The sequence below is a fragment of the Chlorocebus sabaeus genome, chromosome 9 (assembly GCF_047675955.1).
Source record: "Chlorocebus sabaeus isolate Y175 chromosome 9, mChlSab1.0.hap1, whole genome shotgun sequence".
NCBI lineage: Eukaryota > Metazoa > Chordata > Mammalia > Primates > Cercopithecidae > Chlorocebus > Chlorocebus sabaeus.
In genome coordinates, this window is record NC_132912.1 from 129,917,474 (window position 1) to 129,935,160 (window position 17,687).

Here is a 17,687-nt window from a genome sequence, read left to right on the forward strand (position 1 = left end):
AACATCTTTACAGTACGCTCTGGGAATCCGGCCTCACTCCTCCTTGAGATGAAGCTCCCTCTGGCTCCTGCCCTCAGCCCTGGGCTTGCTTTGTGCCGAGGTGTCCTAGGCCATGGGGTGCTGGTGGCCTTGCCTTGGTCCTGAGCAAAGCATCAGTTGCTTTTCTGCCCCAGGATCTCCAGGGCTCTACTTCCTTCCTTCAAATGGACACGAGAAGCCTGCATTGGCTTGTTGCGAGAAACCCTCCACTCTCCCCTCTACCTCAGAGAATCTTTTCCTACTAGAAGGAGGCAGGGGTCTGTCCGCATCACTCTTTTAGCCTCGTTGCGTTAGGGTTTCACTTGTTGCACCAGGGTTGGGACAATGTAGCTGCGCCCCAGCCTGCTTACTTCCCGAGCCGCTGTGAGTCCCTATGGTGGCTGGAGAACATGGCAAGAAAGACGCGGAACCCAGCGAGCCACACTTCGCTTCTAGCTCACTATTTGCTTTTGCATCTTCCTTGCCGTTCTTTGGTTTGACATGAGGCCCAATTAGGTTCTCAGGAATGGAAAGCGACAGCAGATGCTCCCAGGTGAGGATGGAGAGTAGGTCAGAGTGGCCCTGTCTGCCTGTGCCCTGCCAGTACAAAGAGAACCTACACCATTGCATCGTTTCTGGGTGTCCGTCCTGGAGTCAGTGGAGGACCCCTCAAGGAAGCTCTGTGCTAGGTCTCTGCACATGACTTTGCTGCAGTAGCTCCTATGTCCAGAATCTGAGTATGGGGTCTCAGCTGTCAAACGGCCTGCTGATCTCTGCAACATGATATTTACCAGGCACCATCCTATCCTTGGCCTTCCTGCCATCCCAGGGAGGAAGGTAGGGGCTCTGGGCTCAGAGTCAAGAGAGATGATAAGTCCCACCTTGAAGTTTTCATCCTCTCCTACTCCTGCCTCCCTGTGAGGCCGAATTCACATGGCTCAGTCTTTCTGGGCTGTTAGATAAAGTGGTTGGACTGAATTTTTCAAGAGCCTTCCAATCCCAAAACTCAAGAGTTCTATGACATATATATACGATGATCTCAGTAATAAAGTGCTAAGGCTTTTAGAACAGGGAGGAGGACCATCCATGATTCATTCTAATTGCTCTCTCTGTGTTCTTTGTTAAAATTGTGCTCTGACGGATGCATGTGTCATTTGCTCTGGCAGGCCAGATGGCAGGCCCCACGCCAGGCGGGGACCCAGTGTGGTCCCAGGAGAGAGGGAGGCGGGAGAGGGCGGAGGGCTTTCACAGCAATGGCATGGAGGGGGGCTGTTGTCTCTTGGAATTCAGGGAGTCCAGGACTTTTAATAGGCACCAGCGTTCATGAAGTAGGTGATATGAGCTCCACCTGCCACAGTCGGGCTCTCAGGGCAGACCCCAGACCTCTCCTCTGGACACAGGCTCTCTCTGAGGCCATCTTTTACCCTGGCCCTTCCTAAAAGAGTGAGTCCGTTTTCTTCTACACTTTAACTCTGAAGTATAGATGGTGAGTTGTCTATTTTCCCCGAGGGGACGCTTGCACATAGACTTTCAAATGAAGGTTCTCATTCTGGAGTGGCTCAATAACATTTCACATCATTTTTGATAACTAGAGACACCACCCTAGCAGAGGGTCTGATGGGTATTTACATACTGAAATGCTTCCTTCTCCCCGTACACAGCTGCAGCCACCATGCGACTCACCCTGGCCCCTGAGCACCCCCAGGATCCCCCACTGCTCTCCATGTGTCACGGTCATTGCCTAGCACCGAGGGAGCCTCTAAAACTCAGCTCGAGCCACAGCTGGCCAGACATCACCCTGACTGACGGGTGCTCCTGCCTTTCTAGTTTTCTGGTTTGGGGTTGTTTTTGTGTTCAAGAATATTTAATGTCACCTCTGTAGTCCCTGAGATTGATCGCCATTGAATGTGGCTCCATTTCAGTTTGTGCCACATGCCACGATAACAATGAAGGAAGGAAAGGCGGGCCCAGAAATGGTGAGTTTCTCCTCGTGCCCCCTCCAAGTGCTTGGGCAGGCCCAGCCTTCTGAGGATGCCCTTGGGTCTGACACAAAGCACTTGGTTCTCTTCACGTTATCTGTCATGCCCCAGATAGGCCAAGTCAAGCGACAGGAGACTTGATTTGGAAAAGGTTGCAGTGAAAAGAGCAAATTTCCCCCCTCCCTCCTGTCAGTGGCTGATTTGAATATGGTGATTAATGCATGAGATGTGTGTTTTACAGCTTTTTAGCCAGGAACATTGACTCTGGCCTGAGAAACGGCCAAGAGGTCAAAAGTAAACCATGACCGGCCAATTAGGGTCACGGACTTGGAAACAACAGGAAATAACAGTCAGCCACCAGAGTTGGGTTCCTTGCTGGTAAAATAAGTTATTTTTCAAAGTGAGGGAGATGATCGTAAAAGCACCTGCAGCCCACAGGATATTCCCCAAGCAGCCCCTCAGGATAGCTAAGGATAGCCCCACGGGGTGGCCTCAGGAGCCCAGCTCCTTCCTGCCATGATCCCAGGTGCCTGAGTGTCTTTGCCAAGGCTGTCACGCTCCAAATTTATGACAGCACATCTCAGTTTCCTAGGATGTACACAGCCTACTTCGCACATAGTTTTTTTGTTTGTTTGTTTGTGTTTACTTCTTTTGTAAATGGGTGCAGGTTTGGGAACGTATTGGCAGGATGATAGCACTGACTCTGCCAAGAAAATAGAAATGGAAATCAGATCTATTTATCAGCTTGCAATTAATAAACTGTCACTTGAGCAGACCTTCAGCTGAACGCTCCACGAGTCTCCTCCTTGAGTCTTTCCAATAGTATGCATGGCCCATAGAGAGGAGCATCTCAGCTCTCGCCTCCTCCATGCCCAGCCTCAGAGCAAGGATCTGGGGTCTGTTTTGCTCAATTTAATGCAAGGGCAAACATGGCACTGCCCCATGGGACAGAGTGATGTGTTTCTTTCCCTCCCAGACCTGTCATATTTTGAGTCTGAAAGGAGAAATCAAAAGCAGGCTCTCTCTCAAAAGAAAAAAGGGGGGAAAATGTGTTTATTTACCCAGCTCCTGAGTTATTTATCAAAGCGTACTCTGTGCAGCAGCCCGCCGGAGCACCTGATCTCCTTGCCTGTGCCACCTCGATTTACATTTTGTTTATTACATCCAGCACATTGCAGCGAGCACTAGACCCGAGCCAGCCAGAACAAATGTGCTTGGAGCAAGATCTTTATCCGCCGTGTTGGGTTTGGGATATTTTTCATGCAGGGATTCCCTTCATGGGTGTTTTTGGTGACTGAGCAAATTGTGTGCTTTTCATTAAAACCTGTATACAGTGTGGCCTAACAGGTTTGGCTGGGTGGTGGAACTTTTTGCTCTGCCTGCTCTTGTGTATAGAGATTTTTCTGGGATGAGTCTATGTTTAATGTCCCAGATTTTTTAACACCAGTGATTGCAAAGAGATAATTTAAACACCTACAAGGAGGCTTCTGACTGGGGAGGCCCTGGCTTCGTGAGAAAACAAGATGTTGTTCCCAGGGGAAGCAGCTCCATGTTCTGTAACTAGAATAGACTGTAGGTGGGCTATGAGACTGGCAAGGACTGGAGGTAAAATATTCTCCTCATCACCTTGCTTTGTCTCAAAAGCATGCCCTCTTTTTCTTTTAAGTCTACACTGCAGGAGTCACCTTGGTCCTCATTGGTTCCAAACCTGAGTTCATTGTTAAATTTGAGCAAGATGTGCTCCAGGGAAAATCCATAATACAAATATCCAAAAAACAAAAAACAAAAAAAAAAACGGTGGCTACCAGAGAACATTTCCTCCCCACTCCTGCTCGCCTTGGGGACCATTGGTTTGCGAAGAGTCAGTCCCCAGGGGTGTCACTGTGCTCAGAACTCGGTACCAGCTCCAGGCCAGTGTGTCTTCTGTACTAATAAGGAGGGTAATATTCAGAGGTTAAGCTACTGTCGTTTTGGTCGCTTCTTTTTCCAATCCCTGCTTCTACAACCACTTGTTACTGCTTTCTATGTTTTTCCCAGCTTGGAACAATAAAACCTGTTGGTGACAGACAGAACTTTATGACACTGAAATTGTGGTTGATGAACAACTTGCTGTCACCATCATCTGTTTTCTGAAACATTGGCTCTGACATTTTTTAGGCATAATACACGGAAAGTGTCACCTGAGAGATGGAATATAATAGCATTTTCAAGAGAATGCTTTGCAGCAGTTACAGGCCTTTCAGAAACATTAAACATTTGGGAAAGTGATGAGAATCACACAGTGATAGTCTTAGTCAAATTATTAATTATGTCGTAAAAGTTAAAAATAAGATGTTAATTACATTTTGTGTGTATGTCCATCCAATAAGAAGTCATTCAGTCTAATTATGAGAATTACCTATTTTCTTAAGTATAGTTATAGTAGCCACATTTGTTTAATGATTCTCTTTACACAAATGTATATTCGTTGAATTGCAAAGAAAACTAAAGAATTTAGTTTCCCGATTGTGTAAAAATATTAATAAGATTGATTAATTTGGGATACATTGTTGGTGTTAACAAAATATCGCAAATATTTTATTGAAACATTTAATTTCTTGGGCATTCTTCTATTTTGGAAATGAAATGGTTTAGTTGCAGTGGGGTGAAATGAAAACAAAATCAAGATTTCTGAAAGACAAGAGGGTCGGCTTTTAAAAGACCACCTTTTTGATAGGACCTACCTCTGAGTTTCATTATGTCGCCTTAACTAAGGTTCGTAGCCCCATGTTTAGAAAGGAGTCTTCCAGGAGCTTCATTCCGGAGGTGCAGTGTCCAGGCAGTGAAAGAAGTTGGCAGTTGCTGTGGTTTCCTCCCGCTGCCATCGCTCTGAACTTGCCTGGTTCACTTCAAGCTCTTTAGGAGCTCACCCTGATCCTCAGAGGTACAGCAGCCATGCACCCACAGGATATAGGGTCCCCAGCTGGGGTGGGGACAATGGCAGCCAACCCACAGCTAGCAGGAGGAAGGGGCTGGCCACATCAGGCCCAGCTGCCAGCTGCTCGGACCGGTCACCAGATTTCCCGATGGTGATCCTGGGCTAGCATCTTTCTAAGTCAGAGATAGAGACCCAGGAAAGTACAATACCAAGATTTCCAACAAAAACCATTGACATTAAAAACATAAATTGAGCGCTTGTGAGAAACCAGTCTCTACTTTCTGGGGGTTTATTTTAGAATTGTAATATCTCAGCAGTGGTGGATAAAATGACAGAAAATGACAGATCACTGACCTCTCTGTTCATTTTGCAATTATTGAGGACAGATAAGGGAGTGGACAGCTCAAACAGTTCCTCTTTCAGAGAGGTGGGTGGGGTCCGAGTGCCATGCAAAGATCCTGAGACAAGCAAACAGGGAAGGAATTTGCAAAATGAGAGTCACAGCTAAGCCCTCATAATCTCAGACCCAGGTTCAAATCCTGCTGCTCCCTTTCTCTGAACGGCTCACGGAACAGCTTTGGGAACAGCCCACTTTCCTCATCTGTTTCACAGGTTAAGAAGGTGCCCATCTCACAGGGTTACTGTGAAAATTCAGTGAGATGATGCTTTCTCCTGAGCTTGTCATGTAGATTGTAAATGCTAGCTAATATGATCGTATTATGATTCACATTTGAAAACTTTTGAGAAACATTTTTCTCAGTTCTTTCAAAATCATATCTGGGACAAGCTAGGTGAGATGAGATCTAATAAAGTTGTTCTTTAAATAAGCATTTTCCTATCAAACAATAGCTCGAGAAGGTGGAATCACTGCTGTTTTTAGGGTTTCAGCCTCAGCTGCCGGCGCCTTGATTTACTTTGATTGGAGTCATTTGGAATGTTGCAGAAATCACTCTGATTATTTACAGAGGTGTCAAATGGTAAACTCATCTTCATAAGATGTGGGAGATAAAAAGGACCCAAGAGACTATCCGCTCGCTCTCATTTGTCGGCTCCTGTTCCTGTCACTGTGCACAGAGTTAGCGGCTGAGACTCCCCACTCGCAGCCCCTGCTCTATTCAGAACTGGGAATCAAGCTGCATGGGTTCTGAATCCGTGTGATAGAATCGGCTACTTGTAAAACAGTGTTTATCTTCTCTGACAGAGAAGTCATGATTACAGGCTTATATTGCGCAGCTCTTTGAATAGCTTCACTTATAAAATGTGGAATACAGGCCACTTCTTATACTAATGGCTGGGAAAGTTCAGAATCATCATCTGCAGAGAGAATTTGATGCATATTTTCGGGATCCTGCTGCTCAAAGTCACAGTGATCTGTGTTGTGTTGTTTTATCCATTTAAGCCCATTTTAGAATTCTATTTTTCTTTATTTCTGAATACTGTATTTCTTTATTCCAAGGTCAACACAAGATAAAGTTCATTCCAGAAATGGTGGGCCCAATATTAGAAATGACGTTAATTCCCGAGACGGAGCTGCGCAAAGCCACCATCCCTATCTTCTTTGATATGATGCAGTGTGAATTCCATTCGACCCGAAGCTTCCAAATGGTAAGGACATAGATGTGCAGCGAGTGGCTGGGGACATGAAGGAGACAAACCTGAAAACCTTGAAAGAAACTTGTAGACAATTCTAGAGTTAAAGGTGCCAACATGGAAAACACATTTTCCTACAGCTTGAGACAGAAAAGGCCTGTGATTTTCCTTATTGAAGAAGCTTATCATCCCTTGCACTCAACTTTCAGAAGGATTATTCTGAATTTTTAGCTCTTACTTACTTCTTTTAATCTGGGTTTACTTACACATTCAACCCTGGATAAAAGTCTCTTGCTCCCACTTCTTGGTACGTGCTCTTGTAGAGTGTTTACTCAAAGGTCATGTGTTATATTCTCTCAGTCCGGCTGCTTATTGCAGAATTATGGTATTTTGAAAGCTAAAGTCTTTGCTTTTATTCTCTTAAGTGTGTGTCTTAAGAGACTTAAGGTCTTTTGCCTGTGCAATGAAACTGATGAAAATTCCTCTAAGAAAGTGTATGTAAAGTGCTCAAAACATACTATGCCAAACAGCATGAGGGACCAACTCTGCTGCATAACTTACGCTCAGGAAGTAACAAAATCTCCTGGATCCCAAGAAAATAAGTATATAGTGTTTATTTATTCTTGGGTTGGCACCCACACCCACACATACACAGGCACATCCCCACACACACATACACATGTGTATCCCCCCACACATACACATGTATATCCCCCATGCACACACACATACACATACACATGCACATCCTCACACACACACATACACATGTATATCCCCACACACATATACAAATACACATGCACATCCCCACACACACACACGTATATCCACACACACACATATACACATGCACATCCCCCACACACATACACATGTATATCCCCCACACACACACGTATAGCCACACACACATACATATACACATCCTCACACACACACATACACATCCTCACACACACATACACATGTATATCCACACATGTACACATACACATGTACATTCCCCCCCCACACATACACATGTATATCCCCACACACACATACACATACACATGTATATCCTCACACATACACATGTATATCCCCCACACACATGTATATCCCACACACACACATGCACATCCCCACACACACATACACATGTGTATCCCCACACACACATACACATGTACATCCCCACACACACACACACGTATATCCACATACACATACACATAGACATCCTCACACACACGCACACATATATATCCCCACACACATATACACATACACATGCACATCCCCCACACACATACACATGTATATCCACACACGTATACACATACACATGCACATTCCCCCCACACATACACATGTATATCCCTACACACACACATATCCACACACACACACACATACACATCCTCACACACACATACACATGTACATCCACACACGTACACATACACATGTACATCCCCACACACACATACACATGCACATCCCCACACACACATACACATGTATATACACACACACATATATCCCCCCACACACATACACATGTATATCCCCACACACACATATATCCCCACACACATACACATACACATGCATATCCCCCCACACACATACACATGTATATCCACACACACACACGTATATCCCCACACACACATATACATGCACATCCCCACACACACATACACATGTATATCCACACATGCACATGCACATCCCCACACATGCACATGGTATGACTTTCTCCTTAGTGTACTAATGGTTTGGCCATGATGCTTTGCAGGAGACCTAGGAGAAGCCCAAGTGCTAGGGAGTCCTCTGAATTGAAAGATACCTTTTAAAAATTATTATACTGGACCAGATGTGATGGCTCACACCTATAATCCTAGCACTTTGAGAGGCCAAGGCAGGCAGATCACTTGAGCTCAGGAGTTCGAGACCAGCCTGGAAAACATGGCAAGACTCCGTCTCTACAAAAAATACAAAAATTAGCCAGTCATGGTGGTGCACGCCTTGGTCAGGGAAGTCAAGACTGTGGTGAGCTGTGATCACGCCACTGCACTCCCACCTGGGTGACAGAGCCAGACCCTGTCTCTAAATAAATACATAAAAATTAAAAATTATTATAGCAATTCAAGTCAACATACTAAGCATTTTACATAGATTTTAGAAGAATTTGCAGAAAAATTCCTATAATGAAAGGAAATCAAAACTTCATCAATTTTAATGTTGGTGGGATCTAATATTAAAGGGTATATTATCCTTACCCACCTCTGCAGTTTATCATTTCAGGGAGCTTTGAGTAGTTTATAGATTTTCATTGGTCGTCTTCATCATATCATATGAAGGATGATTTTGCTCTTTCGTAGAACAGAAAAGAGAGAGAAGAAACCAAAACCGTCTCCACATTATGAGTAGAAGTTGAGTTTAGATACTGAGGGCAGGGAGACTGAGGTTCACAGGCTTAGCCAGGTATTATCTGGGTCTTCAGCAAATCACTCAGCATCTTTTAAGTCTCCAATTCAAGCTTGTAACCTTGGCATGAAATAGAATCTACCAGAAAGGCGTGTAGTGAGAATGAAATAAAATCAGACCTGTACACCCCCTAGCATGGTGCCCGGCACCGTAAAAGGCGGCTGTGGATGCTTCTGTTCTTTCAGGGCTCAAACCTCCCTTGGTGTGGGTGTTTGTGGAGTGCAGGGGGCAGCCTGCAGGGTGAGCCCCCTGTGTCTGCAGGCCCATGGGGCCCAACGCCGCATACAAACCTGGGCGTGGCCATTTCCTCGAGGTTGCTCCCGAAGCCAGGGAGGAGCGCATGGGAGATGAACAGAGTCTGACTGCTGGAGCCGTTTCCTTCAACCTCCACACGCCCACCACTGTGCTTCCAAACCCATTGCAGAGGAGCCTAACACCTGGCTAGGGTATCATTATTTGTTTTCTGCACTTTGCTCCACTAGGCAATTTTTTATTTTTTTGAGTCGGAGACTCACTCTGTTGTCCAGACTGGAGTGCAGTGACGCAATCTCAGCTCACTGCAACCTCTGCCTCCCGGGTTCAAGCGATTCTCCTGCCTCAGCCTCTGAGTAGCTGGGACTACAGGCGTGCACCACCACGCCTGGCTAATTTTTGTATTTTTAGTAGAGACAGGGTTTCACCATGTTGACCAGGATGGTCTCAATCTCTTGACCTCGTGATCCATCCACCTTGGCCTCCCAAAGTGCTGGGATTGCAGGAGTCAGGCACCCACCGCGCCCAGCCCTAGGCAGTTTTTTATAAGGTGACTGTTATTTTCACGTTATTCTAATTGTGGACAGTAGGGAGGGCTTTAGTTTAACTTCCCCAGTGTCATGTCAGTTGTGTTGGGATGAGTGGTGTTAGTACCTGCCTCCCTTCTTCTTTCCTTTCTCCCTCCCTTTCTTTCTTCTTTCCTCCCTTCCTTCTTTCCTTCCCATCTCTCTTTTTTTCCAAGATAGCAGAAGGTCCCCCTGTATTTATTTTTAATAATATTAAAGATAATTCATTTTGGAAAGAACAGCTGTTTTTGTGTCTCTGGCTCACTCTCAGTCTGTGTCTATACAAAGTGTTTGTATAAGGACTGCACTAATACAACATTGTAAATACTATACTTAGTTTTTTTTATGAATGTTGTTTCTGTTTGACAATATATCAAAGAGCTTTCCCTTAATGACAGCATAGCAACCATGATATTAGTGATATTACTGATGGCATAGAATTAACTCTCACTTTCTTGATATAACTGGGCATGTAGGTTGTTTGCAGATTTTCACTGCTGCGAATTACTGTGCCGTGAACGCATTCATGCATATAGCGTGAATTTATTTTGAAAGTTTTCCCAGTATACACTCTCATAAATGTAATTACTGATTTCAAATATTTTTGTAACTTTTGATATTATTGCCAAATGGTTTGATGTTAGTACCATAAGATTTGCCCCATCTCTGTTGCTGCTGGCACGATATCATGGCCCCAATTTCACTGCCAACTCGTTGGAACTACGAATTATAATTTAAATGCTTTTTCCTAGGCAGAAAATTCATCTGACTTTTTGAATTTTATATAAATCAAGCCCAAAGAAGGACTTTGTGAAAAATGGCTACTAAAGAATCAGGCTAAGGGGGAAAGTGTATTTATATAGATAAACGTCACTAGCACAGAAAACTAAGATCAAAAGTATTTAAAACATCATTCCATTTGTCACTTTTTTAAGCAGTCTTTGGGTCAAAATAAGGTTAAGAGCAGTTAGAATAAAGATGAATATGAGTTTGGTTTCTGAATTGTTCCCCTTTGCCCTCACATTCTTTTGTCTCATGGCTGCCTTGTGGTAGGTTTAAAAAATCTTACAATAATCTTCTGAGGAAGTGGTTCATTTTCTCCAATTTGCAGGGGCCCCAGGTTTGCTAGGAAATGGTCTGAAGTTAAGGAGGGCCACAGAATTTGTGCCACCATTTTAAACACTGTCTTCCCATTGGGCTTCACACTCCACCCAGCGTCAGGAAACGTCTTTCCAGAAAACCAAACTGTTTTTGAGTAGTACCATGAAATAGGTGGTATATTTAGTTCCATCTCATAAACACCAGACTGTTTCACAAGCATGAAACATGCCGTGCTTGGATGTATGTAAATCCAAGCATAAGCGTGAAGACACAGATTCACCCACAAGAAGGACCCACTGAGCGTGGTCAGCTCCCTGAACTGTTGGTTCAGAGTCATCTGTTTTATCTGTGTTGTCATCTGCTTGAACCTCTGCAGACAAGGGATAGCGTACATTAAAGATCTTTAACATGAAGGCAGAAAAACTAACCCATGTTTTAGAAAAATCTCTCTTGGATGTGAATCTGCTTCTGTGATTGGGAAAAGATCAGTTTTCTTCTGTTTGATGTGCCCACCTCAGCTTCCCAGCTGGAATGCCCCCAGCCTGCAGTGTCGTCCCCTTTTCTGCCAGTCTCCTTGTCACTGGGTTTTCCGGCTGTGGGTCGCACTGGCCTGGCCTTTGCTTGCTCCCCTGGCCTCCGTGGCAGTCGTTTGTGAAGCTTCATCAATCCTCCCTCTGTCTCTTCTGCAGCCTCCATCCTCTTTGCACAGTCACCGTTGCACTGGGCCAGGATTATTCCTGGGCCACAGTATTTGTCTCTTGACTTACTCTATCTACGTTTTCTAAGTCCTTTCTGCCCCCAGTTCCACTCGTCCCTCAGCTGGTCTTCTGAAGCACAAGGGATGGCCCCTATTCTTTGTTGGTGATGTGGGCGAATGTGTAGAGTGGGCATGTGTGTGGCACATTGGTGCACGGCTGGCCCCACCTGCTTCTCCATCCATGAGCTTCTGGGCTGGGGATGGTCGGCTGCTGCCTAACTCCTCTGCCACAAGCCCAGTTACCTCACCTTATTAGTCACCTCAGCAAGGGCTTAAGTTGCCTCCACTTTTATAGCAGATGTGCAAACCCTACTGGAGTGGGGGGAAGACATTAGGGGGTTTGTTTTCACAACACTTTAGTGTTTTGAACCCATGATAGAGCTTACGTTTTAAAGGTTGCTATGTCTGTTGGAGTGGAGCTGTTAATGTGCTACTGTTTGTGAAGTATGAAATAATATGTATGTCCAGGTTGTATTTTACTCTTACAATTGGAGTAGAGAGGAGACCTGCTGGATTCAGAAGAAAAACCTGCTATTTTACTCAAGATTAAACTGCACCAAACCATTACTGGAATTTTAAAAGCATGTGTTACAAATGGGCTTTTCTAACATTGCCCGGAGTTTCTGCTCTCGCGCTCGCTCCTCAGCCACAGCGGAGGGCATTTCATTAGAATGTTCTTTCCCTTACACCTCGTCAAGAGCCTGCTGATTTCCTGTCTCCACTTGTGCAAGAAAGAGCACAAATTTTCCTTTGGAACAGACTCAGCCTCGCCCTTATCCTGCTTCTCCAGGGTCCATGTGTTGAGTGGGCTCTCTTGGCGGCAGGATGGGGTGGCATGGAGTTATCCTTTCATGGGCCATGTCCTCCTTGTGGCCTGGGACACTCTGTCCAGGGCTGCAGTGAGTGCCTTAAGTCAGCTTGACAGCACTCGCTCTGGGGAGGTGGCGATGAAGCTCCACGAAAGGCTCCAGGCTGAAGGTCCCTGATGCTAGTAGAAGCCCCCGTGAAGGGCCGTGCTGGGCAGGGGCTGGGCCAGACAGAAGCCTGTGAGATGGGAGGCCCCCAGATGTGCACAGTGGCCGTGAATTCTTCTTAGAAATCCCTCCTACCTTCAAAGTCGTATGTTTCACTGTGGGCTGGGTCCACAGCCATAGAGCTCCGGTCCATTGACAGAAAGGCACTCCCAGCGACTGGACGCTGCGTGACGCTCTAGCAGTCTCACACCTCTCTCCCATCCCAGCCCTGTTTGTGTACGGCCAGGAGGCTGCTGCCTGTGGAGGGATTTCTTTTCCTCCTAGTGCTTGTAGTGTGAATACTGCAGGCCGAGGGAGGTGGGGATGCATGTGGGAAGCCCCAGTGGATACCTACTGTAGCCATGCCCCTGAGGTGGCGTCCAGCCCTGTGGCCGCTGTCATCAGCCACCCCCTATATCACTGGGCACTCTTGTGCCACTTCCCTGCCCTGTCCATACTCAAGGCCACTGTGGACATCTGGGGCCTCCTAGGCATCTGTCTGTCCAAGCTCCGGCCAGAACGTGGCCCTTCACAGGGGAAGTTCCATTAGCATCAGAGACCTTCCGTCTGGAGGCCTTGGCAGAGTTTCATCACCACCTCCCCAGAGCCAGCTCTGTCAAGCTGACCTAAGGCACTCACTGCAGCTCCTCAGCAAAAACCCATTTCTCATCTCTTCTGCCTCTTTTGTCTCTGAGTGCTCCAGCTGCCTGTGGTCATCCTGGCTCTTCCAGCAGTTTCTGTGAATCTTTTTATGATCCGGATGCCCCAGCCATTCTCCTAACTCATCCCCCCACTGCTGCTGCTTCCTGTCCTGGTGCCTAAGGGCACATTCTCTGCCCCCTTTCCTTACAGCTGGCCAACTCCTCAAGACACCACCACAGCTGTGTTCATCCCACCCCCTCGCCCTGTCCCCACCCCAGTCCAGAGAGTAGCATGTTTACCCCTAAACTCAGGACTCTAGGAATCTCCACTTGTTTGAAAGGAGAGATCCTCCTTGGTAAGATTTCGGAACTGAGAAGCTGGCAGGGGAGATATGGAGAGGCATTGGGGTCTTCATGTCCCTTATCCCATCCACCTGGACGAGCCTGCCCTTGGTCACAGGAGATGAGCCCGCCCCTGGCCTTAAGCTGACTCTCCCTACCTCACCAAGAACCCTGCCCTCCCATGGACCACACTCCAAGTCTCACCCTCATACTGGATTTTGCTTCATAATAAAAAGCATACTTTTAAATTCCCTCCTGGCATCTTTTTAAATAATTCCATTTGTTATGCCTTTAGAAAATACAGAACTAACAGCTGAGAATTGCAGCAAATGACCATGTGGGCCATAGACCATTAATAAAAATGGAATGGAAAAAGCTGCCCAGCAAAAATAATATTTTCAATCATGGAGCTATTTTCTGTCATCTTTGTGAGGCTCAGTAAAATGCTCCACAACTTCCAGAAATTCCCATTTAGTCCTAACAGTATTAGAACATGAGTAATCTTCATGTCATCAGTGTTGCCAGGCTCCTGTTTGAATAATCTCTTCACGCTGCCCGTGCCGGTAACCAGAAGCCAGTAATTGAATAGCCGGGTGAATGTCGTCGGCTTCTGCCACTTGGTGGAAAGGCCAATGTATTTTCCACTGTAATATGAATGTGAATGAGTTTGGTAGCAATTCTATCTTGTTTATTCTTTAATTCATTGGGATTTTATTTGTTGGTTTGTTTATTTTTGCTTTCAATGTCAAAATAATTCTTGCCTAAAGAGGAAATACGGCACAAGAGGCTTCTGTTTCACTGAATCCAGACCCAAAGATGGTCTGAGAGGCTGTGGAAACCAATATCGTTGACTCCAGGAGCAGTGACTATATTGAATTCCATTCTTAAAAGCCCTCCAGCAAAGAGATTCTCAAACTTCCACAATCCCCTTTAACCAAATTCAACAGGACTAATTTTGAGGCCATGTTCCCAGAGTCCGCTGGAACTGCATGCAGCCCTAATGTCACTCTTTGATCTGTGTCGTGTAGATGTGAGGAGCCGCTGCACCTGTCGCAGGCATCAGCAAGGTGTCATGGCCTGCGATGGACAGCTCCCCAGCCAGGCAGCTCCACGTGAGTTGCACCGGGTCCTCCAGGCTCATGAGTGTTTCACGAGAGCTCCAAGGTCAGCAAGCCCCCTGCTTGGTGGACGTAGGAGGATGTGGAGGTTTTTGAATATGGGATGAAGTGCCACTGATTAATTAAGTGTGTAATTAAGTTTTCGGAGCAGTTAGGCAAAAAGAATGCTCTATATATAAAGATATGAATGTGTCTGAGCACAGGAACTCAAAGCTGAGTGAACTCAGTCCTCAGTTCCACCCAGATGCAGTCCAGCAACTTTCTCCCGCCCACCTCCTCCTGCACATCCTCAAGGGGTAAGGTGTGGTTGTGCAGTTTCATCAGATTGGCCCCATTTCGGGGAGAGAAGGCAGAGAGAGTCTGATTCCTTGGTGCCCTCTGAAACCAGGAGGTGGTCCAACACCATGCCCCTGCCTGCAGTATCTTCTGAGCATTTTTTCTTTAAATACAGGAGAAACTAGAGCACTCTGGGCAAACAGCAGCATTGTACTAAGGTTTATTTGTAAAGGGTCAAATAAGCCCTTCTGCTAATGTACTTAGCAGACCATGCCCATAGATTTCAGATTTCACCCAGCTCTTGATGACCTCGGAGCCCTCCGTCAAGGTGGTGAGTGATCTGTGCAAACCTTTCCACCCTGGCGCAGCCTCCTGCTGCACTCCCACAGAACCCTGGAGCTCTTCTATTATGTAAAGCGTGATCCTGGCTGGCTGGCTGGCAAGTGCAGGCTGATTTTATACCTTACAGTTGTATAAAATTATAAATGCATTAGTAAGAATAGTAAATCTCACCCAAAACAAAAATTACGCATTCCAAACCGCATATAATTGGCTTTTGGATTAGCTACTACTGGGATCCTTCTCTCCATGATCTTTCAAATAGGTGCCAATAGCTTATGGTTAACTGTGGCAGTGAGTGGCAAAAGCAGTGGTTCCTTTTCAAGTTAATTGAATTAACAAGACGTCAATTCCGCTTTGAGCTCAGCCCCCTGATTCCATCACGTTCAATTTAACAGCAACTTTCCAAAAGGCCTTCTGTCCATAAGTGTTCTCTTGTTTCATGTTCTTGGAGGGCCGCTGGTATCAGACGCTTAGAGACTCTCTGTTCAGTGTTTTAAGTTGGACACCCTGTGAATATTTTTGTAGCAATATTAGTGATTCAGAAAAGAGAAAATATAATGGTTTTGTTTATTATGTGAGTGAGCCTCTGCCACCTTTTGAGCAACGCAGGAAACCCTTGCTAATTTTATCCCAGCCACAGAGAACCTTGTTGCAAATCAGCAGACAATGTGCATTTATGAGGAAGATAATAAGCATGATTTTTATAAAACCAGCTCTGCTCTATCAGCAAGTGTACTGTCTCCAATTTAGTGGGACAGGATCATTTAGTTCTGATTATAGTAACAGTTCACAGCACACTAGCGAATCAATTTGAGTGTGTTCTGTAAAAATTAACGAGGATCTGAGAATTGGAGGCTAGCTGTAGATCTCTGGTATTGAATTCTTGCTAATAAACAGAATAGGGTGGCCAGGTGTTTGTGTAAATGACTTAGTTTGGACTAGGGTTAGCAAAATTAGAATCAGCTGTGTTGTGATGACCTTACCATCCATCCACTTTTTTTGGAAATCATTAAGTTCTTCAGTCAAAATTTGATCAGCAGCACAGCCAGGTAGCTGTAGCTTCCCCATGGCCGGTGTTTGTGACAGCTGGATTTACATGGAAGCAGAGAAAACATGCCGTTTTCATAACCTACACTCCGCGTTCAGATCCCTTCGGATTGACCAGTGAGGAGCGATATTAAATGCTTGTGTGTTTGGCCATGTCAGGAGAAGGCACGTTTCTCTGCAGTCTCTGTACCTTTCATGTTGTCTGTACTCATTAAACATACATGAAACTGAATCATGTTTTGATTAAATTTAATTTAATTTTGTGTCTTTATTATCTGTCCTAAAGCATCAGCCCTCATCAAATATTTAGTCTTTGAAGTCTGTCTGGATCATGCCACCACCTGGGAGATGGGACTGCCTTGAAATGCCAACTTTTGGGCTACTACCAAGTGTTCTCCCTTGTATCTGATTCCAAAAAGAACTATCTTTTGCAGAATTATTTTCTGTAAAGAGCAGGATAGTAGTGTTTAGTATCAAAAGGTTGTTATTTTATGGTAACAATCGTTAATGTGAGATTTCAGGTGAAAAAAATAAAGCAAGTCATTCCTCCTTCAATAGAACCATCTGTCTATGCTGCTAAAATCCCTCAACTTCTTAGGCCAGACAGAATCAAAAAGAAGTGTTTATTTGGGGGAAGAGACCATGGAGAAGATCAAGAAGAAAATTGGAGAGATTCGCTAAGGTCCAGGTTCTGGGAATGTTACTGAGTCCTTGATGTCAGGCAAGAATCAATACTTCTCTCCAGCCCTGAAAGCCTGTGTTTCATCTGTAGTGTGATACAGCTGTGGCTTTGGGCAGTGTGTACTGATCAAGGACAGGCAGGGCGTCTGTGTCCATTTTGAGGCCCCTCCTTGGGTATCACCACTCCTTGCTTATTGCTTCTCAGGGGGCCATAGTCACCTGCTCTTGCTGGGGCATCCGCAAGTCTCTGATGCCCACAGTGTCTGTCAGAGGCACTCTGGATGAGCTGTTTTCACAGGGCTTGGCTTGGCCAAGAATGCAGGTTGTGATTTATCAACGCTGTAGACCACTCCTTTGCTGACATATTAAGCCCTCTCCAGCTTTATCCAGTCTAAGCACTTTATCCAATCTAAGTTGGTCTAAGACCAACTGTATTCAATAGTTTCTATACACACAGCACATTCATTCCATTACAGCATCAAAGGCACTGTTTGAGGTTTTGGGGCTGGCTAGAGCAATGACCAAAGAAAAATTCTTCCTCTCACTCAGCTTAAATTCCACTATGATCC

The 17,687-nt window shown here is 45.4% G+C and overlaps 1 protein-coding gene across 3 annotated transcripts in view; it reads left to right on the top strand.

Annotated features, from left to right (window-relative positions):
- DOCK1 (dedicator of cytokinesis 1) overlaps positions 1–17,687 on the top strand; it is a 545,325-nt gene that overhangs the window by 447,679 nt on the left and 79,959 nt on the right. For all 3 annotated transcript variants that reach the window (XM_038009711.2, XM_007964409.3, XM_007964410.3), the window contains exon 33: positions 6,371–6,519. In XM_038009711.2, coding sequence (XP_037865639.1) covers positions 6,371–6,519 — 149 coding nt within the window. The remainder of the gene's footprint in view (positions 1–6,370; positions 6,520–17,687) is intronic.